Source organism: Cygnus olor, chromosome 25 (genome assembly GCF_009769625.2).
Source record: "Cygnus olor isolate bCygOlo1 chromosome 25, bCygOlo1.pri.v2, whole genome shotgun sequence".
Classification (NCBI taxonomy): domain Eukaryota; kingdom Metazoa; phylum Chordata; class Aves; order Anseriformes; family Anatidae; genus Cygnus; species Cygnus olor.
The window spans coordinates 1848151-1869158 of record NC_049193.1 but is presented as its reverse complement, the minus strand read 5'-3'; the positions used below and the strand labels follow the sequence as shown (position 1 = coordinate 1869158).

Genomic DNA, 21008 nt, shown 5'->3' with positions numbered 1-21008 from the left:
GGTATGGGCTGGTGTAAAAGCAAGAGCTGGTTTTAATAAAAATTTCAGATTTTGGAAAGGAAGAAAACCACCACGAAGAACACACAAGTCCAGTAAAGCCCAGTCAAATCCAGAGTGAAATTGCTCTCCTTTATAAAAGTTGTACAGATTCTATTTCACCATTGCCTACAGAGACCTGAACAAGGACTGAAGTTCAAAATGTAAAGAAGAAACACGGACATCTCTGCTTAGTTCTCAATAATTAAAAAAATGAATAACATTCTATGATTTTTTCTTATAGAAAAAAATGACTATTTCTCAATTAAATTGAATTCAATTTAAGCTCAGCATTGCATTTCACTAAAAAAAACTGATGCTGACTGTTCAGCCCCAATGCACGGCTCCAGCGGTGAGGGCAGCTGCAGGCAGAAGCCCTGGCATGCTCCGGACCTCGCCACCGATGAGGCACGCCATGGCACCATGGCACAGGCTTCACTGGCTAATTAGGGACGTAACAAAGGATGGACATACACAGAATCCACACCACATTTAAGGTGTTCTGGATTTGCAGTGTCAAGATAAAAATCAAGACTAATGAACTTACCCAAATGGCATAAGCAATATTTCTGAAACAGGCTGCACCTGACGCATCCTTTATGTGAAGTGTCCAGGTGACCTGGACGCCAAAGCCAATGCTGAACAACAAATGGGGAAAAGGCAGCCAATATTACCATGGCTGTATTAATACTATTAATAAAATGAAAGATTCGGATGACAAAACATTTTAATTATTTCCCTTCTTCCTCAATTCAGCATTCCAAGACTAAAAATTAGCTTTAATATCCTTTTCCTTTTCTTCTCTTCTCTCTTTTCTAAATTTAACATGCTTCTCCTGGATGATATTCAGAGAATTTCCATGGTGCTGGTTGGAACTGGGTCAGACCTACACATGATCAGGCTGCTTCTAGAATTCTCCATGCTACTGTTTTAGAAATCTTATGAAACATCTTATGTGGCTGTCCTCTCTTGGCAGTGAATACTTGTAGCTGACTGCAACGTTTGGTACTCAGGAAATCTCCTTTTCTCTTTCGTTTTCGATAAACACTTGCATACTTTGTGTACCTTCGAAAGCAGCAGAGCAAATATCCTGGTGTGTCCACTCTGGAAGGGGGTATTTGGGTGCATGCAAGAGACAGAGAAGCACCAAGCAATCACCGGTACACTCAAGCACAGTATTTTCATGTGCTCTCCACTCTCAAGGTCCAATGTTGGAGACGCCGGCAGGATCTCACCCAGCTGACCGCCCCCAGTGCACCAGGGGTCCCCAGCGCCGTGCGCTCAGGGACAGGCAGCGCAGCCCGGAGCCTTCTCCTGGCCCTGGTCCCAGGCACCCCAAGGCACAATGGGCACCCTCGCTTTGGGTCGCAAAGGGATCGGACAGGCTCTGTCGGGCAGGAGGTGGGCACCTTTCCGACAGCTCTCACTTTCCGGGCAGACTTGCCCACACCAGGGATGGATAATTGCTGCGTTTCAATCCCCGGGCTCTCTCGGGTATCGTTTTTTTTTGTGTCACTGCTGTTTGGTTGTCATCACAAGTCAAACCTGATGATTCAGGAAGTACCATTTTTGATGTAGTTTTGAAACACGCTTCTGTTAACCAAAGCATCTTTCTGTTGTGGGATTGCTGGAGACAAACGCCTATGGGGAAATATTCCAGGCTAGAAAAAAAAAAAAAAGAGAACTAGCCAGGTCACAAGGAGGAAGAATAAACAGCCCTGCTCTGGTGCTAACATCCACGGGGAAGGGTATAAATAGGCAGCTGTGGGGACAGAGGGATGGCAGCCTGATCCCGCGGCAATCTGTGCAGCTTGCCTTGGGCTCTGGGCTGGATCCTCGCTGCTCTCAGGATGAGCTGTGCTGTCAGGCAGGTCGTCACTGCCTGCTCTCAAAGCAGGAGCAGCGCCGGCAGCTTGGCGGCTGGGGCTGGCAGAAAGGTCTCCTCCGCCTCCTCGGGCAGACACGCTGCCTGTGACTTCGCGGGTGCAGCTGGAAACTTCTCGGGCGGCAGCTCGAGCGAGGGATTACTTGGGAAGCCGCTGAGCGCCGGCAGCGCGGCCGGTGGGAGCTTCGGAGCCACGCCGAGGGCTTGTTCCACCATCGGATTCGGCGGCGGGGGCATGTGCGCTCGTGGCGTCGCTGGGGGCTTCGCCAGGGCTGGCGCTGGCTGCGGAGAGGGGATCCTGTTCGCTAACAATGAAAAGGCCACCATGCAGAACCTCAACGACCGCCTGGCCTCCTACCTGGACAAGGTGCGGCTCCTGGAGGGAGAAAACGCGGATCTCGAGTGCAAGATCAGGGAGTGGTACGCCAAAGTAGGGCCCAGCTGTGAGCCACGCGACTACAGCTGTTTTCATAAGGAAATTGAAGATCTTCAAAACCAGGTAAATCAATGCTTTTCAAGAAAGTACTTTTCTGGGGCTTCGTTTTTGCATGCAGATGTCCAATGTGAAGTGGCAGAGGCAGTATTTGTCTCTGGAGGTGCACATGGAGCGACAGGTTATACGCAATGTGACAGCTTGAGCGAGGAGCACACTGCATTTACAGAGAACTGAGGTTTCTGCAACTGCTCCACCAAGCTGGCACGCAGATTTTCCTGGTGAAATGCCATTTAACTGATTAATAACCCCAATATATGAATTGATTATAAAAGGACTGGGTTGCAGTACCCCGGTAGATGTTTCCTCCTGGTCCTTCTGGAGCCAGCAGGACCTGCCAGCCCAGATCTCTCTCCCCTGGCTTCCTTTGCAGATCCTGTGTGCAGCTATGGAGACCAACAAAATCCTTCTGAACATTGACAACAACAGGATGACTGCCGACGACTTCAGAGTGAAGTGAGTACAGCCCCGTGCTAGACTGAGCGGTTCACACTGCCTGTGGACGGGCAGGTGAGCGACGGTGACGCGGAGACCCTAACGCAGTGCTGGGGGCACACAATTGCTTGTCGTGCTGCCGTATTAAACACAGGTCTCTGTGAAAGGCATGGATATCATTGACAACGCTTATAGCATAGCATGCCAGAAGCGAGAGAAGAGCTTGCTCCTCATTTTTTTCCCCATGAACCCAACTCAGGGACTTGCCATGCTGTGCTGACACGCTGGCTTTCCTCTGTTGCCTGTGGTTAAGGTACGAGACCGAATGCGGCCTCCGGCAAAACGTGGACACAGACATCTGCAACTTACGGCCCGTCCTGGACCAGCTGGCCAGCTGCAAGACTGACCTGCAGCTGCAGTGCGAGGCATTGACCGAGGAGATGTGCTGTCTCAAGACAAACCACGAGGAGGTCAGATCCCTCCCCGCTCGTCCAGAAACACGCAGAAAGAAGCCACGGCCCCGCTGAGTGTGGATGTTGCTGACATGGTGCCGCGCATCTCCCATGCAGGAAATGAACTGCCTGAGGAAACAGGCGACGGGCGATGTGAGCGTGGAGGTCAACACCTGCCCCGGCCCAGACCTGAGGAAGATCCTGGAGGACCTGAGGTGTCAGTACGAAACGCTGATGGAGCGCAACCGCAAAGAGACCGAGCAGTGGTATGCCTGCAAGGTACTGTACACGTGCTCAGCTCTACCCTACTCTGCCTATCGGGGGGAAAAACGAGAGATTAAGTCACCTCCGCTTAGTGGGGATGTCTGGGTAGCAGCAATCCTGCCAGGGATGTGCTCTGCAATTAATTATACTGCCAATTACAGTGCAGTATAATACAGGAGGCACTGCGTGGTGGTACAGGGTCACAGCGGAGGAAGGGGGAGGCTTCAGATTCGGAAATACTTGGGTTGTTGCAGTGCGAGCAGAAGCAGCGTGGTTGAAGCCCTCCGGCTCGCTGAGATGCTGTGGCGAGGTGAGGGAAGGAGCGCTCTGTGCTGACTTTGCAGGTGGAGGAGGTGAACCTGGAGGTCATCACAAGCAGCCAGGAGATAGAGTCAAGCAACAAACAGGTCACTGAGCTGAGACGCCAGCTGCAGGCCTTGGAGATCAATGTGCAAGCCCAGCTCACCATGGTAAGTGATGCCACCACGATTTGCATCTCAGACTCCCCAGCTCCTTTGGAAAGCTGCACGACCAGAGTTGTCCAGCTGGGACACTCTAATCCAGCTTTTCGGTGGGACCTCTCCCATAAAGTCACGGCACCCTGTGACCAAGTGGGCTAAGCTTGCAGTGTACCTGGGTTCCTTTTTCTGTTTCCATTCTCAGAAAGAAAATCTGGAGTCCTCTTTGGCAGAAACTGAATGTCGCTACAACAAATACCTTGCTGAGCTCCAGAGCCAGATCTCCTGCGTGGAGCAGCGGCTGGCCGAAATACGGGCAGAGATGGAGTGCCAGAACCAGGAGTACAAGACCCTGCTGGACGTCAAGTGCCGCCTGGAGCAGGAGATCCAGACCTACCACTGCCTGCTGGAGGGCGGGCAGCACGACATCATGTACGCAGACTGCAGACAAACCGGGGCGCAGTAAATTCTCCAGGCTTTGACTAGGGCATATAGGAAAGCTTGAGATACAAGTGGTAAAAACAACGCTGCGGTGAGCAACCAGTAGTGACCTGTTACCAGACAGGGCTGGGAAGCAAATCACGAGGCACCTGAGGATTTGGCTCTGCTAAATGTCCTGGGTGCGAGCCAAAGATCACTCTCTCCTCCTGGGGCAGTGCAGGTAGCTGGAGAGCCCACCAAGCCCACCGCCGCCACCCGGCATGGCGTGGCATCTCGCCGCCTTCCAGGGTGGTTTTCAGCATGAGCTGGGCAAGGGCTTTTGTGAAAACTGCCACTTAACTGGGCTTTATTGGCTTTGCCACTGCTTGACAGGATTAGGGACTGGCAGTTAAACTAACTGAAACAATAAATTATCTAAACATTTTCAGTTTTGCACAACAATTTTAATTACAGTTTTGGGAAATTTAATTTGTATGCAAAGCAGTTGGCTCTTCCCTGCTTCCCATTGACGGAGATTTTGAAAGAGAGAGGCATGCTGTTAACATCATAAAGAGCAGCAGACACACATAACCGGCCCGAGCACCCACCTGCTCCATTGGTTTGGAAAAAGCTATTTTAATGGTAGTGCCCCGAAGCGGGCTCTCCTGGGCCCTCCAGTCCTAAATTAGTTACATGAAAAATCAGCTCTTGTTCCAAAATGCCAGTTGCAGTGGATGAAATGAACTGTTAGAGCTCGTCGCAGAGCCTCAGGCAGTCCTGAGTGTCAGGACAGACAGGCGGGATGGAAGGTGTGCGAAATGTTGCTCCTAATGACCCTCGTGGCTCGAAGGGGAAACGGGACCTCAGCTGTGCCTCTGCCCCCTACGAGGCCACCGGAGGCTGAAGGGACACAGGGACAACTGCCCGGCACGGGGCAGTTCTCCAGGGTGCGACTGACGGGGGCTTTTCTTACCAGAGCTGTCTCCCTTCCACAGAGGGCAAGCGGGAAGAGGAGTCCCTGGAGTCCCACCGGCTGCAAGAAGTGGGGGGCTTAAAGCCAGCCTGTGCCAGCCGTGCCTGTCCTAAGGCCGTGCGCTCTGGGGAGAGAGGTGAGGTGTCCTCCAGGAGCCTGTAAGGGTGGCCACGAGCTGCTGCTTTAGCCCAGCCATTTTCTCAGGGAAGAGGAGGACGAGAGATGTCCAGGTTTTTCTGGGCGGTGAGGAGCTGCAGAGGGTTTCTTTTTCCTGGAGAAAGACAGCACAGGTCAGACAGCAGGATCGTGGGTGTGACCGCTGGTGGCAGAGCTTGGGGATTAATTAGGTACAGCAGAAAGCAGCGGGAAGGGATGCACCCAGGGGACATTTATAAATTATGCAAAGAAAACAGTTTTGTCACTGGGGAGTTACCAGGAGTAAATACATTTCAATAAGAGCTTCCGCGCAACATGAAAATAAAGAACTGGCTGGGGGAGGCAAAGTCAGTCATCAGCCTTTCAGCAAGGACATAAGATCAAGCAAGCTAGGGAGAAGAGGTAAAAGAAACGTCGGGACAAGAGGAAGGGGGAATGTAAAAAAAAGGACAAAGGGGTACATGGAGGAAACCTCGGAAAAAGCAGTGCTTCCTCCTCTCTCTTGGCAGGTCACTGCAGACAAGAGAGCTTCCCTGCCAGTCCCACCGCACGCCCCTCTGAGGAGGTCTCTCGAAGAACAAATCCTTTGGAAAAAAGCAAGGCAAAAACCACCTGGCAGTTCTCAGTTCTGCGCATGGCACCAGTCGGAAGGGACCCTGCAGAATGCTGCCGTCCTGCCGCCCCTCTGCCTGCTGCTTCCTCCTGCGATGCTGCTTGGAGCCCACCATGGACCTCCACCCGTGGGCTAATCTGTCTTGTGGTCGGTCATCTAACAACTACCAAAGCTTGTCTCTAATAAAACTGCTACTACTGATACAGCCTTGAACCCGCAAAACAATTCTACAAGTAATTTATAATACAAGTATTTAAAAAAACTTGTTACTCAGACACTTATATTTATCATATACCCTTGGCTAGAAATCCACCTCAGATCAGGGCTTCTCTGAATGTTTGATCTACTTCCACGAAGCAGTTATTATAAGGGAAAAAGGAAAAAACACTCAGTGTTCCCATCCGCCACGCTGCTCCTGCTGAATTCAGCAGCTGCGGGACGGTGGTGGAGGAAAGGGAGCAGCTGGTACTGTGCAAAGGGCCGTTGGCCTCCAGAGGAGGAAGCGTGTAAGCTAAGACATGAAGTCGAAGGTGATAAGGAAAGAAATATTCAGGGAGGCTGGAGAGAGCACAGGGAAGCAGTTTCAGGGCAGTCTGACTGATGATCTCCTATTGACAGAGACTTCTGAGTGAAAACCAAGTTTTCATTAAGTAGGCGTGTGCTAATATAATATAATGTACTGTAATTCGCAACACTTTTGAGGTATTAATGTGAATGTGAAGCAACAGGATAAAATCAAGAACAACAAGCTTTCCCCAATAATCCTGAGTAGTAATTTTGAAAGCAAGGTTCTGCTGGACTTGACACGCCCTTCTGGTAGAGGGAAGCAATTCCAAGAGAAAATGCTAAATAAAGAACCCCTAAATGGATTAAACAAGAAAAAGGCAAACAGGAAGAACCAGCTGGCAACATGTGGGAAGATAAAAGGGCGAGACAAATTAATATGTGGGAGAGAAGTTTTTTAAAAGTAAGATACAGTAAACAGCAGGGAAAAAAAAAAGATGGTGTTGTTTTATTACCACAGAGAAAGGAGTTACACATTCGGGAACACAGCTGCATTTTGCTGCTTGTGCAAACAAAGGCTCAGGATCCAGCCCTCCCCTCCTCTCTTCCTACAAATGCATCAGAGAGGCTGCGGACGGTGCTTACCCTCTCTGCTCCTCATTAGGCGGCTCTGTTCACCCTTTTCTCTACCAAAACACCGGTTGGGGTTTGATGACTAACCTTATACACAAATCCAACACGAAGGCTTCCAACAAGAAGACTTCAGGGGAGATGATGAGCCTTAATTATTCTCTTGGCAAAAATTTCAGCAAAGATGGGACTTTTTGTAGCCAGCTTTCTTTCTCGCTCTGCAGAAAGCCTGGTCTGCTGCTGTGACATCTCTCATGCTCTGCCCTTTCGGCTCCGAGCTGTGCCTTTACGGAGACGGCTCTTCACGGAGGGCCAGCGGCGAAGCAATCGAGGGACAGCCCCAGATGTCCCTCTGGGGATGGCCTCTCCCATCACTGGCCGAGCGAGAGGCAGCTCCTGCCCCCGCGGGGTAATTGCTGTAACAAGCTTGTGGACAAGGCTCTGCGCTCAGTGCTGTGGTTTGTTCTGTACCTGCAGCCCCAGCAGCACCAATTGCACTCCTTCAGCGTTATTTAACCTGTCTGCAGCACCTCCGAGGTCGCTGCATTAAACGCTATGCAGAAACATAGAGGTGCCTCCCCTGCCCAAAGACTTCATAACCTGCACGATTTCTAAGCTGGAACAGCACAGGAAGAGGCAGCAAGGGAAGACAAACGAAACGCAGAAGGTGCAGTGCATGGACGACAGGACACAAGTGACCCGGGGCGCTGCTGCAGCTTCCTGCAGACCAACTCCTGCTGTACTCTCACGGGTGGTCACCCGCGCCAGCACAGCCTGCAAGAGCTCGCTCTTTCCTTATTGTGCAAATCTTGGAAAGCCAGCATGGAGGAGTAGGTCAAGGACAGACAGAGACTTAGGCTGAAGGTGTAAGACTGGGAGAGGAATCTAAGGATAAAAAGAGCAGGGGTGGGTGCCGCAGGGAGACGAGGGAGAGCTGCCTCAGCACTCCGGCGGGTGAGCAGGAGCTATCGGCATCGCCACCCGCGGGGTCGATGAGACGCGCTGTGATCGCCCTGGCAGACACAGCACCTTTTTTACAGGGAGAACAGACACATGCCAATTACAGCATCATCAGAAAAAATCCCTGAGGAGTGAACATACCAGAGGTTTAAGACATGAGCGAAGAAGCAGAAGTAAAACAATTAGATTCGCAAAGTGCTAATGCTGGAAATCAGCCATGAGCTAAGGACTCCACTGCACACGCAATTATACCTGATTACAGGCACGATATATTTTTAATACTAAGCCATGTTTTGGTATAATGTACAAACTATAATTTCTCTATAAAAGTCTGTTTTATGAAAGATGCAGACGGGTACCATCTCACTCACACCCTTGTAACTATCTGTGGAACCTGTATTTTTGTTTCTTGGGTTGTGTAACATTTATAAAGAAGTATTTACATAAGTAAATTACTACTATAATCAAGCAGGAGATTTCTCAGCCCAATACACTGAATAATTTCATTTAAACTGCTTGTATAACCACATACTGAAGGTGCATTGAAAACAGACATACTAGTGCAAGTATTAAATAAAGATAAGAAGAAAACTCTTAAGGGGGGCTCTGGCTGGCCTGTGCCTTTGGCCACCTGTCTGTTGTGCCACTGCACAGTACCCGAGCTCAGGAAGCACCTGAAATACTCCAGTCCTGCCTGCCGGGTTCTGGTTTGACCCAAATGGCTCTGCCAGCAGGGACCACAGGCTAAAACCTTGTTTTAGCCTTGTTTTAGCTGGAAACAGCTTTCCATGCAGCAGCGAGGTTGTTCTAGTTTCATTCAGCCGTCAGTATTCCCATCTATCCTAACACAAATTCTCTTCTATTCCTTTGCCATGGAAATCAGCAGTGCTTCCAGAGGTGCAAAGGCTGGGAAGCCTGGTGGCACTGTCATCGTCTGTTGGTGCTGGAAAGAAATTAAAACCCTCCACAAAGTGAATCAGGAAAGGCTGTGAGCTTCAGGAGGAAGAAATCCGTCTCTCTCCACCTCCATATTCTGCTGAACTTCATCACTAGCAAATGTTCAGAGGTAGTTTGAAGATGTGAACAGTCAGCAAGAAAGGAACTTTCAGTTTCTTTCACAGAGTTATCACCTTCGTCACCGAGGTGCATTTAAGACCTAAGATCACACTATTATCAAGCTCCATGTGGCAATTGTTTCGGTTGCCTTACAGGAATTTTGCTAAACCTGGTGGTATAAATCAGTGAGTCACTAGCCAGAAAAAAAGTCATGGTCTGCATTTGAAGGATGGGAGCATGAGGTCTGGAGCCGGCTCAGTATCACATCAAAGAAGTATTTAATAACTGATGCCTAATGGCTATTATGCAAATCATTAATGGTAATTACAAGTGACAAGATAAAATCATATTCCAGTGTGGTTGCACAAACATCACTGAAGCAATGCTTATGAAAGCAAAGTTGTCAAATTAGACACACCCTTCTCCTAGTTGACACAAGGCAACACTATCAGCTTTGATAAGCAAAGCGAGCAGAACGTGGAGGAGACAGGCTGACGTTAGGCAAAAAGGCTGTGTGCTGGGACAGCCACGGGTCCCATACGACCGAACTCCACTGCCCATCGCACTCCTTGAAAATATAACGTTGTCCTGCTGTCCCCCGAGTGCCCATCACTGTGTCGATATTTACCCGCATCGCCTCCTCATCTGCTTTCACATCTCTCTCTTCTTTGCCGTAATGCCCACAGAAGTTTACCAGCGTTTGCACGGACACTGTGCTGAGAGCACTGCTAATCGTGCTGGCGAACCGAGTCTCATTGCTTCCTTTACTTCCATCCATCTAAAACCATTTGCTTCCTTCCGTCATGTCTAGGTTGTAAATCCTTGGGGGACATTTTTATGTCTCGGGCTTGCCCAGTCCTTTTCCATGCAGTACTCTGCCCCGAGGCTATGCTCCCGGTCTACAAGAGCACAAGTAACAGCTGCAGGAGGAAAAGGAATTAGTTTAGTGGAGAAAAGAGCCGGTACTGGGGGATGTTTCAGGACAAGATGGTGGCTCACAGCTGGAGAGCGCAGAGTGCCATGTAGCCAGCAAACACAATGGCACGTTTCCACCTGATCCACGGCGAGGTCTCAGCTTGGAGCCTTGCCATGGTCGTAAGGAAGAGCGCAGCCCTGCATGGCGTGGAGTGAAGCTCCCCCATGGCCCTGCAAACTGCCCGCCTGCCAGCAAACGCCACGGCAGCCATCCAGCAAATGGAGCAAAAGATCAAACTGCTTCAAAAATACAGCTTGGTTAGCCAGGGACTGGCTTTTGGATGCGTTTGCTGCATCAGCCCCATGTCCATCTCCCAGTGAAACTGGCAGGAGCCCAGTAAAGCTCCAGAGGATGCATCTGTGTTCGCAGTACGAGTCCTTTGGAAGAGCTGTAGGATTGGTTCTAACCTTCACCGGTAAATGTGGTGCTGTAGCCTGTAGACCTTTGAGCCAGGACATACATAAAAGGCTGAGCAATGACGCGAACCAGTTTGCTTTGTGGCCAAGACCTGTAAGTGAAGAAGTGAGGCAGTGCTCTGTGCCCACCTGCAGATTGGTGTCCTACATCCACAATGCGTCCCCCTAAACCTAAGACTCTGAAAGGGAGAGAAAGGCGACCCTAGTGCAGAGCACTGCTCTTTGCAGACTGCTGTTAGGCAACTTCTGAAAACCTACACAGCAGAAGCTAAGCTCCAAGCAATCCAGACATTATACTAATTTTTGTAGGCTCTCACAGCCACACCCTGTCTTCAATTATATTCCTCAAAATGACTGACGAAAGCCAGATTTACTCCCTATCCTCCTTTTTTTGCTCATATTTTCACTATGGTAAGTCTAGGCTGTGTGGGGAGCATGGGGGATGTGTTTCCAGGGGAAGCTGGACTTGTATTTCAGGCACTGCAGTCTTAGAAATGTGAGCTCTGGGAGACTCCAGCTCTGTCCTTGAGCAAGTTATTTCACTGTACCATATGAATAATGAATATTCCAGGATGCTGCCAGCCTTGGGTAGGCGTCTTTTTATCATTTTTGATCTAAATAAAGAAGTAAATTAGCTCACTGGAGAGTAGAGAGTCCCAACGTGCTCGTGAAAAGGTGGTCGCATCCCTGTGTGCTCGGGGACCCTCTCCGACCCGCAGGCACAGCACGCCCTGCCACCAGCAAAGGAGCGGCGGCTGAGCACCCAAGCAGCGGCTGAGCACCCGAGCAGGGCTTTCTCTGCGCTTCTCCCCGCTGGTGACGGCTGCTCTGGCAGGTGTCACACTCACCTCCAAAGGGGACCGATCACAACCGCTCCTGTAACCGGGTAGATGGACATCCTCGAGTCAAAGGCTGCTTGTGAATAAGAGCGGCCGGGGAATTCCACGCTGTAGGGAACAGAAGCCCGTGTCCCCTGGAGAGCAGAATATCCTCTCATTATGGCAGTCTGCCGCAAAAAGACACTTGCACTGGCTGAGCCAGTTCTCTGAACGCTCCTCTGGCTATCGCTTGCCTGGTTTGGGAGATTGCTCTGCCATGAGCAACGGCCAGGCTGTGCCATTACCTGGTACTGCTCCGACAAACTCAGTTAATACATGTGGAAAACTTTTCTCCTTTTTATTTTGTGCTCGATAAAATCTTGGTTATTAGTTATGGCAATGACCTGCTGGATCTCATCACAGTCCAGCCAGGGAACCGGCTAAATCGCCCATGGATATTCCCTTTCCTTCATCTCTTCCTTTATCTGTGATCACCACAAATTGAGGCAGCATGGAGAACAATTACTTTAACTGAAAAATAACTTCAGAGAGGTACTTCATTTGTGCCAGCTTACATTGAGTCTGGGACAAACAGGAACGTCCCACATTTAGCTGACTTGCTCTTCGCAGTCCATGACAGCAAGTTGCCTTTTTGTGCTTGCACGACCAGAGAAATGTGAGCTACGAATGAGGAACTAAACCCGTAGGGACAATACCTGAGTGACTTAAGAAATCTCACAGCAAAGCATGTATTAGACCTACTGTCTTTAATTGTGCCAGGTGGCAGACATCTACATCATGATATCCCTCGCCTTTTCACTACTACAGTCACTATAATTCATGCTTTTCAGAAGTGTGAATTTATATTAACTTCCCATTTTTATTCCACACACTGCACCATAGCATGTGATACAAAAATGTTTATTGGACTAAGAATAAAATAAATACAAATTAATAAAAGATAAAAGGGACTTTGATGTTATAAATACCAATGTTTCTTCTTTGTACATAATCTAGGGCAACTTTTTTTCTTGACTTCTTGTAAAGTTTGCATCATACAAAAAGCTGATGACTCATAAAACATTATTTTACTTTTTGGAATAAGCTGCTGACATGTAAAGTATCTTCCTTGTGAACTGGGATTTCTAGAGGGAAACTGCCTATGGGCTATTTATTCCTGGCATAAACAGCAAGACTAGCCAGCCCCGTGGGAAGAAGAAACACCCTATAGGTGGCACCCCCTTTGGAAGGTATAAATAGAGATCTGCGGCAACAAACAACCTGCAGTCTGATTCAATATCACGCTGTGCATCTTGCTTTGGGCTTTGGGTTGGATCTGCAGCTGTCCTCAAAATGAGTTGTAGTATTAAGCAGACAACTGGCTCGCTCAGGGGCAGGACCAGCGGTGGCAGCTGTGTTATTGGTGGCGGTGGTGGTGGTGGAGGAGCACGGATCTCCTCAGTCTCTTCTGGAAGATACACGACTTGTGGGATAGGTGGTAGCCGAGGGTTTTCTGGTAGAAGCTACTGTGGTGGTGTGAATTACGGAGGAGGACTGAGCACTGGCAGCTTGGTTGGTGGAAACTATGGAGGTGGCTTAGGAGCCGCTGTCCTTGGAGGATGTCCGGGCATTGGATTCAGCGGTGGCAGTGCCCGCTTCGGCGGTGGCATTGGAGGTGGCATTGGTATCGGTCTTGGTGGAGGGGTAGTTGGAGGTGGCTTTGCTGGTGATGGCATTCTTCTTTCTGGTGACGAAAAGGTCACCATGCAGAACCTTAACGACCGCCTGGCTTCTTACCTGGACAAGGTGAGGTGCCTGGAACAAGAAAATGCTGACCTGGAGTGCAGAATCAGGGAGTGGTATGCCAAGCAGGGCCCTTTTTGTGAGCCACGGGACTACAGCTGCTATTATAAAGAGATAGAAGATCTTCAAAACCAGGTAACATCATTTCTCAGCTGCTTTCTCCCTCGGAAGCTTCTCTCACGCTGTTGATTCACAACTTAGTGCAGTTATCGAGAGTAACATTTCCTTGTTGTACAATGCTTTTTGTAAACAGACATTAAGACAACTGCCCGCAGAAAGCCCTAGAGCTGAAATGTAAAAGTCTTGAGTGCTTGGACTGTTTCCATTGCTTTTATTCATCAGATATATTTGAAAGGGAAAGTGTTAGGTTCACAGAATACAACTTGCTTGGCTCAGTAGTCTTTCTGAACTGGATCTGTGCCAAGATGTTTAAATAGATGTATGCCAAGAAAACAACTAAACAAGAAATAAATAATGAGTAATGTGAATTTACATTATGCTGTCACCAGTCTTGCAGATTTCCAGTTTAAAATTATTTCTTTTTTTTTTAAAGTTTACTCTTTCACACAGAACTGGGATGTATTGGACGTGTAATTAATAACAAGAACAAGGAGAGCATTGCCTGAATGCATTTTGAGTGTGCAATTTAAAATTAAAAATATTTTCCTGCAAAGTTTATTTGGCAAAAATTCTAGGATATCAATGCACAAAGAAGAATAAAGTGAAAAGAATCCAGGAAACAGACAGAATGAGACAGACTTATAATTAAGTCTCGGAACAAAGCTTTTGTATCTCTTATCCATGAAAGTGAGATTTAGACTTAAAAGGTTGGGTGGATCGTGGCAGGCTCTGGACAGCACTAATTATAATTCCCTAGCTGTCTGCATCTGAACTGTGTGTTTTAGCATTTTAATGCCTCCACGGTACTTCACTCATCCCTGTGACTGCCATGCTCAGCTGCCCCATGCCTGCTAGCCAGCATCAGAGAAAGGAGAGCTCGGAGTCTGCTCTGGGCACACCTGAGCCTGAGGATACAGGGAAGAGATTTCAGGACTGAGTAAAAAATCCTGCTCTTTTCCAGATTGTCTGCGCAACCATAGACAACAACAAGATCATTCTGAACATCGATAACAGCAGGATGACAGCCGATGACTTCCGAGTGAAGTGAGTACCCCCCGGGACCCAGCACCCCTGCCTCTGGCCCCGCGCCCCCACCTAAAGCCTCGCAGCGAGGAGCTCTTGGCCAGGTCCCCTGTGACCCTGTGCTCAGGACAGGCTGGAGGCTATGTGGAAAACTCTCATCCAGTGCCTCTGGAGCTGCCTTCACTGGTGGCACTTCCAGGTTGGGGCAACAGCAGGGTTTTGTGCGGAGATCAGAGGTTTTTAGAAAGCAGCTGCAGGGATTCACAGACAGGGATGGGCGCGGGTTCACCTGAGCTGCCATTCTGGCACACGGTGCCTTGCAGAAGGGAAGTTTTTGTTTTTTCTTGTTGGAGCACGGAAACGCGGTGAGTGACACCTCCGCCCCGGTGAGAAAGCTCCAGAGAAAGTGGATTGAGGGCAGGCTTTGACAGAGCAAGCCCATATTGCTTTCCCTAGCGTACTGGGAGGCTAGCTAGGAAACCACTGCAAGAAAGATGGACGGGCACAACAGAAAAAGAGCGGATGGTGGGGTCAGGCTCTGACTACTCTGTCTTGCTTCCCCTCTCTCTCTCAGGTACGAGACGGAGCTGGCCCTTCGCCAGAGCGTGGAGGCTGACATTAACGGCTTACGCCAAGTCCTGGATCAGCTCACTCTCTGCAGGTCTGACCTGGAGGCACAGCTGGAGTCGCTGCGGGAGGAGCTCTGCTGCCTGAAGAAGAACCACGAGGAGGTAGGCTCCTGCTCCTCTCCAGCAAAAAGCGTTAATTGCTAATTGCATCCACTGCTGGCTGTGGATGGGTTTCTCCTCCTCTGCTGCAAGTGATGGATGCAGACAGCGCGTGCCACCCAGGAGCTGAGAATGCCCACCAGAGAGGGGCTCTGCTCTTCCCTACAGGGGAACGAGGTTCTCGCAGTTGTTTTCCTTGTTTTTTAAAAAAATGATCCGATTTTCTGCAGGAAATGAACTGTCTGAGGAAACAATCGACTGGAGATGTGAGCGTGGAGGTCAATGCCTGCCCTGGCCCAGACCTCAGAAAGATCCTGGAGGAGATGAGGTGCCAATATGAAACACTGATCGAACGCAATCGCAAAGAAGTTGAGGACTGGTATGAGTGTAAGGTGAGCAAATTTATTCAGCTTTGACTTTTCCAGGCAATGCTTCCACACTTATTTAACTTAAGCAAAAACAACAGTATTTGGCACTGATTTCAGCTGACCAAGTGCCACTGGGGACACTGCCACTCTGCCACGTCATTAAGACTCGAGGCAGGAGCTCTTCACGAAGCAGATGAGGAGTGGGAAGGACTGGACAGTGGCACTATTAGAAGAGGAATTACATACAGGGTTTACCTCATTAGGATGAGAGACTTCACCCAAACTCTTCCCATTCCGTGTTTTTCACTAGCTCCTCTGCTCTTTCCTTAATCCTCAGCCTGACTTACACTGGAACATTCCCTTAATGTCTTTACACTCGCTTGGTGCTTTGCAGATTGAGGAGGTGAATCGGGAGGTTATTACAAGCGGTCAGGAGGTCGAGACGTGCAACAACCAGGTCACCGAACTGAGACGCCAATTGCAAGCCCTGGAAATCGATCTGCAGGCTCAGCTCAGCCAGGTGGGTGGTGCGCTGCTGCACAGCTCAGCTGTTGCACGGTTCTGCTTTGGTGGAAGGATCTGTAGTTAAACGCAGTGCTTCCCATGCTGTACTTCTAACATGCCACACGTCTTTCTTCAGAGGGACAACCTGGAAGCATCTCTGGCTGAGACAGAGTGTCGCTACAACAACCACCTTGCTGAGCTCCAGAGCCAGATCACGTGCGTGGAGCAGCAGCTGGCCGACCTGCGCGCGGAAATGGAGTGCCAGAACCAAGAGTACAAGATCCTGCTGGACGTCAAGTGCCGCCTGGAGCAGGAGATCCATACATACCGCTGCCTGCTGGAGGGCGGCCAGCAGGACCTCATGTGAGTATCCTCGAGACACACCAAGAGACACAATACCTGTGTCCTGGGTATCTTAAAACAACCTCAAAGTGAGCTACAGGTGGAGGCTTTCTTCCAGCTCCCTTCCCTTCCTCACTTATTTGGGCTGATTGGAAGACAGTGGGGATAATCTGCTTCCCTACCCTGTGCCAGGCATTGCCAGGAGAAGAGAGCTCCCTGCAGCTTTCTGCCCATTTTATGCCCAAGAGGAAAACAGATTAAGAGCAGAAGGGTCAACGAACAAACTGTACTTCTGATTTATCTGACAAATCCTTCACTAAATGTCACTTTCTTGTCCCCACAGTCAGCAAGGAGGAATCAGTCAATCGTCAGGGCTAGGAGGAGGAGTTGCAAGAACAGGTGGAATAGGAGGAGGAGGTATCATTAGAACAAGCCACACTTACACTTCGTCTTCCCAGATGCCATCTTGTGCAGCTGCGGAGATACAAGGTAAGCACTGCAACACGGCAAGATTTCCAGAGTCCTCTCCTTCCTAGTGCAACACGGACAGGCAGCAACAAAGGCCTTTCCAATGCAGTTTATAGGGGGTATTTATTGTTTTATTGTGAGGCTACTGGGAAAGGCAGAGGAGTGGCTACAGCGAGTGCTTTCAGGAATCAGGCAGTAGTTGTCAGTCTGCTAGGAAGCACAAGAACTGCAAAAAGTGAGGAGGAAGAAGAGGGAGAGACAGGAGGAGAGAGCCACCGAAGGCAAGCCACAGACAGGCAGAGAACACAGAGGAAGGACCAGCATGAAATCTAGGGCAAAGGGAGAGCAGGAGAAAGGAGCACCCTGAAAACTGAAAAAGAAGCAGGAACGATGGGGATTTGGGTAGAAAATTACTAGTACTGTTTCAGGGGGAAACTTCCAGCCAAACTGAAAGCAAAATACACGACCATGGTGGCAGCTGGTCCAGCAGAATGAGTGTGAGCAGGGGCACTGAGCTGGTGGGGACCCTGGTGCCGCTCCCTCATCCCGGTGGCTGCGGGTGCAGGGTCTGCAGCTCCCACCTTTGGCATCCCTGTGTAAAAGGGCAGCCTCAGAGCACATCGGTCCCCGACAAGCAGGCAGCAACTGGGCCTTTCTGGGAAGGGCCAGTATTTATCTGAAATTCCAGCTGAGTTGGCTTGTGAGATGATCGTGCTGCGTATGTGTACGGAATGACAACGCGGGAAAGAATCTATTTTTGCTTTAAACAAAGTAATGTTTTCTTTGATCTCTCCAGTGCCTTGCAGAAGGATTTGTGATTAAGCAGAGAAATGAGAGTGTACAACAAGAGATCCCTGCAGCAGAGCCATGGATAAAGAGAAAGAATATTTACTGTATGCCTCTGCAAAGAGCAAGGAACGTGCTCTTCTGTATTACTCAGCGATGCTAAGCAATGTGTCAGAGGGATGAGCAGAGCGTTGGGCCACATTCTGCTTTATTTTGCTATTTGCTTTTTCCAGTCTGTATTGCTGCGTGTGCCCAGCCACCATGACTACTACTGGGGTTAACCAGTACTGTGATCACTCACGTACCTGCTGGTGAAAAACCTTCTCTAATAAAACTTTGCTTCTGCCTGATGCAATCAACAAACCCGTGTCTGCAAACTGAGTTCCTTTAGCAAAGCAGGGGCCGGTCCAGGTGCAAAACACATCCCCGGCCAGGCCTGTCAGCCTCTGCAATGGCCCCAGCAGCAGAAGCTGGGAAGCCACGCACAAGGGGCCCCAGAAATGGTTGGGATCTGCTCCACGGGGAGCAAAGCGGCTTTGGCAGCGGGAGCCAGAGAGCGGCCTCGCGGACCTCGCAGGGCTCGGGCAGCTCCTTCCGGGCAGCCCCTGCAGGCAGATGCCTGCGTTCCTCCCGCAGAGTGCTTTGCTAAAGCACAATTACAGAAAAGTATATAGGAGAATAAAGAGAACTGGCAGAAAGTCAGTGGTGGGACAGGTAGAGAGTGCCTCAGCCCCGGGTGGCGCGTCCGGGCTGTGCCCGCTCATACTTCACCATCCAGCCCGGAGATCTTGGTCCCACAACTGATTTAATTTCTGCTGAGATGGCTTCTGCCCAGACCCAGCCCTTTTATATTATAGGGACCTTCCCACTGAGAAAAGGAGTGGTGGCAAAAAGTTAATTTCCTACCTATTCTCACTTGGGGACTGAGTCACTGACCAGGAGTCCTTCTGTTTCAAGCAGTTTCAACCCGAGCATCAGAAACTGCCGAAGGAGCACCTTTTATGCTTATCACACCTTCTTTGCAGAACCGGAGGGGGCAGGATGGGGGCTGAAAAAGTGCAGCTCAGCAGAGAATACAATAGAGAAAAAAGCCAGCTAGAGTCTTTCGATACACACAGCCATTATTTCTTAAACCTCACATGCAAAGATCACCCCCTCCTCTGCCCCCAAAGAGCAGAGGTAGCTGGTGCTGAGTCAGTGCGGGCGGGCAGTGTGCGTGTGTCCTGACGCTGACCTGGGCAGAAAAGCGAGGGCAGCAGTTTGGTAACTCAGCCCTGCAGCTCTTTTGGTGGGTGCAGCCACGGGCATCGTCTGAGGCAAGCTTACGGGGTCAGTCTGCATTTGAGGAATTTTCAGTTAAAAGCCATTACGAGCTGGAAGAGGTTTTGGGGATTACCCTGTTTGTTGGACCAGAAAACCCCGCAGTGACTGGTTTTATACGCTCACTCCACCCTGCAGGTTTACAGCTAAAGCACTGGCCACAGCTGCTGTCACTTCTGGTGCACTGCGATGTGGCTGTTATGGAAAGAGTGACACTCACTTATGGGGTGACTTGGCAAGGCAACCCCCACCTGGTAATTCCTTTGCTGTCACAAGCTGGAGATTACGAAGCAGTCATCCTCACGGGGAGAAAGAGAAAAGGTATAAAGACAGAAACACTTCAGGACCACATGTACAGTCTAGTGTGGCACTCTTTTCTAGCCTCCCCTCTTATACAGAAACTGATTTCTCTGTTGCTACAGAAATAGATTTAACACTACCTGCAACCTTCCAGGCCAGTAGCCTCTCAAAGGCTCACAGGCAGCTAGTGGCTGAAGAAATTCCACCATCAGTGTGTCAGGGAGGTGAAGGATGCCCTTCTCCTGCTGTAGAAGTGCATGGAGAGATGAGTAAGTGGTATTTATTTGATTTTATCTATGAGACACTAAAACCATTACTATCCAGCGGCTAGAGCATAATAACAAATAAAAAGAAATAAGAAAATTCAGCACTGGAACAACTGCAAAATGACAGAACAGCTGCCATCAGTAGATGTTTTTAAACCAAGACTCTAAATCAAATCTTCTTTAAAGACAAGTTCCAGTCCTAGGGAAAGTCTTGGACTTGATGCAGGAATCCCTTGGTAGACGTGTATGGCATGTGCTTCCCAGCAGATTGAGAGAGATACTTATCGTGGTTATAATGGAAATTTTCCAGTGGTTGGACTCCTCTGTGTATATCCCAGTTGCTCTCAGAGCTCCGGCTGAGAAGAAGTTGGAAGGACTTCCTTCCACATTCCTTTCCCTTTGTATTCTCCTGCCTCGTTCAGTGCAAAGACAGACAGATAACCCCTTTCTTGGTCTTGATAAGTGTCCTTTCTGGTCTTGACCTTTCCCAGTCTGCCAGTCTTCCTCTAATAATACAAGGACATTGTACAGACACGCTTCCAGTTTTCAGTCTTCTGGAAACTCCGGGCTACCCCCAAAGGAGAAAAGCTTGCTACTTTCTTCTGGGAGCCCCAGCTGATTCCCACCAGCTGGGGAGCCTCCTTCTCTTGTGACCTGCTACTGACATCTAGCTGCTCCATCGGATTCCCTGTATTCACATCAAAGGCCTTCCCATCCGGCGCACAAGGTCCGGCAGGAACAACGCACGCACTTTCACAAAGGAGCTGTCCTAAATTCCTGAGAGGTGAAAGAGACCTAATGACACGGGCCGCAGGACTCTAATGATCCTGAGGTTATGCTTATGCCTCTGGAAAGCCTCCAGGGACCTACAGACTCAGATCCTAAGACACCGGACCTACGAGTCGGGATGCGTCTGGGAAGCAGCTCATGAGAAGGTGGCTTGGGATAAACAGTTCCCCAGCAGCAACCACCCTGGAAACAACCCATACATTAGGGAGCTGCAAATTATGGAGCTGCAAGCCTTGGGCTGGAAATTACATTTCCATGAGATTTCCATACTTCTTTGTGCCACACAGACTAGACCCAGGAAGCTTATGAGCACACACAACTGAATGAAAATAAGGAGGGAAAGCTTAGGGTTGTTTTTTTTTTTTTAGGGATCTTCAGAGCAGTGATTTAATTTTATCTCAGCTTAACTAGCGCACCCGTTTCCTGAAGAAAAAAAGATAAAATAGCAAAACAGAGGGCAAGAGTGCTCCATGCAAGGATCCCAGGCAGAGGCACAAAGAGGAGGGTCCGAGGGGAAGGTCCCCCCGGGGACCAGCGTGCTCCCAGGGGCAGGAGCCATCCTCTCTGCAGCAATTACCACAATAAGCATGTAGACGTCCTCCGCTCCCACAAAGGAGTAAGTCCCATGTTTCTGCCTGCATTATTC

General features: G+C 49.5%; 2 protein-coding genes and 1 long non-coding RNA gene across 5 annotated transcripts; 2 read left to right on the top strand and 1 right to left on the bottom strand.

Moving 5' to 3' along the window:
- Positions 1 to 1850: 1850 nt before the first annotated feature.
- LOC121059696 (keratin, type I cytoskeletal 19-like) lies at positions 1851 to 6386 on the top strand. Of its 3 annotated transcripts, none has more exons than XM_040536814.1 (8): positions 1851 to 2420; positions 2788 to 2870; positions 3163 to 3319; positions 3419 to 3580; positions 3910 to 4035; positions 4229 to 4455; positions 5439 to 5552; positions 6082 to 6386. In XM_040536814.1, the coding sequence occupies exons 1-7, from the start codon at positions 1887 to 1889 to the stop codon at positions 5527 to 5529; spliced, it is 1380 nt and encodes a 459-aa protein (XP_040392748.1). In that variant the 5' UTR covers positions 1851 to 1886; the 3' UTR covers positions 5530 to 5552; positions 6082 to 6386. The 3 variants fall into 3 exon arrangements, with proteins under 3 accessions (XP_040392748.1, XP_040392749.1, XP_040392751.1); XM_040536815.1 differs by having other exon boundaries at positions 6079 to 6386; XM_040536817.1 differs by lacking the exon at positions 5439 to 5552.
- Positions 5534 to 12347, bottom strand: LOC121059794. Its single transcript, XR_005814636.1, has 3 exons — positions 11576 to 12347; positions 7410 to 10255; positions 5534 to 5687 (listed from the first exon to the last, which is right to left on the bottom strand). It is a non-coding gene; the product is annotated as an uncharacterized LOC121059794 (long non-coding RNA).
- Positions 12348 to 12823: 476 nt separating this feature from the next.
- LOC121059683 (keratin, type I cytoskeletal 13-like) lies at positions 12824 to 18050 on the top strand. The gene is made up of 8 exons (XM_040536790.1): positions 12824 to 13483; positions 14430 to 14512; positions 15066 to 15222; positions 15450 to 15611; positions 15982 to 16107; positions 16228 to 16454; positions 16777 to 16922; positions 17698 to 18050. The coding sequence occupies exons 1-8, from the start codon at positions 12899 to 12901 to the stop codon at positions 17721 to 17723; spliced, it is 1512 nt and encodes a 503-aa protein (XP_040392724.1). The 5' UTR covers positions 12824 to 12898; the 3' UTR covers positions 17724 to 18050.
- The last annotated feature ends 2958 nt before the right edge of the window (positions 18051 to 21008 follow it).

Bases quoted from the DNA above. Each gene is read 5' to 3' on its own strand.
- LOC121059696 (XM_040536814.1), top strand. From the start codon at position 1,887: ATGAGCTGTGCTGTCAGGCAGGTCGTCACTGCCTGCTCTCAAAGCAGG. The intron at 2,421-2,787 runs GTAAATCAATGC...CTTCCTTTGCAG, and splicing joins TTGAAGATCTTCAAAACCAG to ATCCTGTGTGCAGCTATGGA. The intron at 4,036-4,228 runs GTAAGTGATGCC...TTCCATTCTCAG, and splicing joins TGCAAGCCCAGCTCACCATG to AAAGAAAATCTGGAGTCCTC.
- LOC121059683 (XM_040536790.1), top strand. From the start codon at position 12,899: ATGAGTTGTAGTATTAAGCAGACAACTGGCTCGCTCAGGGGCAGGACC. The intron at 16,108-16,227 runs GTGGGTGGTGCG...GTCTTTCTTCAG, and splicing joins TGCAGGCTCAGCTCAGCCAG to AGGGACAACCTGGAAGCATC. The intron at 16,455-16,776 runs GTGAGTATCCTC...TTGTCCCCACAG, and splicing joins GGCGGCCAGCAGGACCTCAT to TCAGCAAGGAGGAATCAGTC.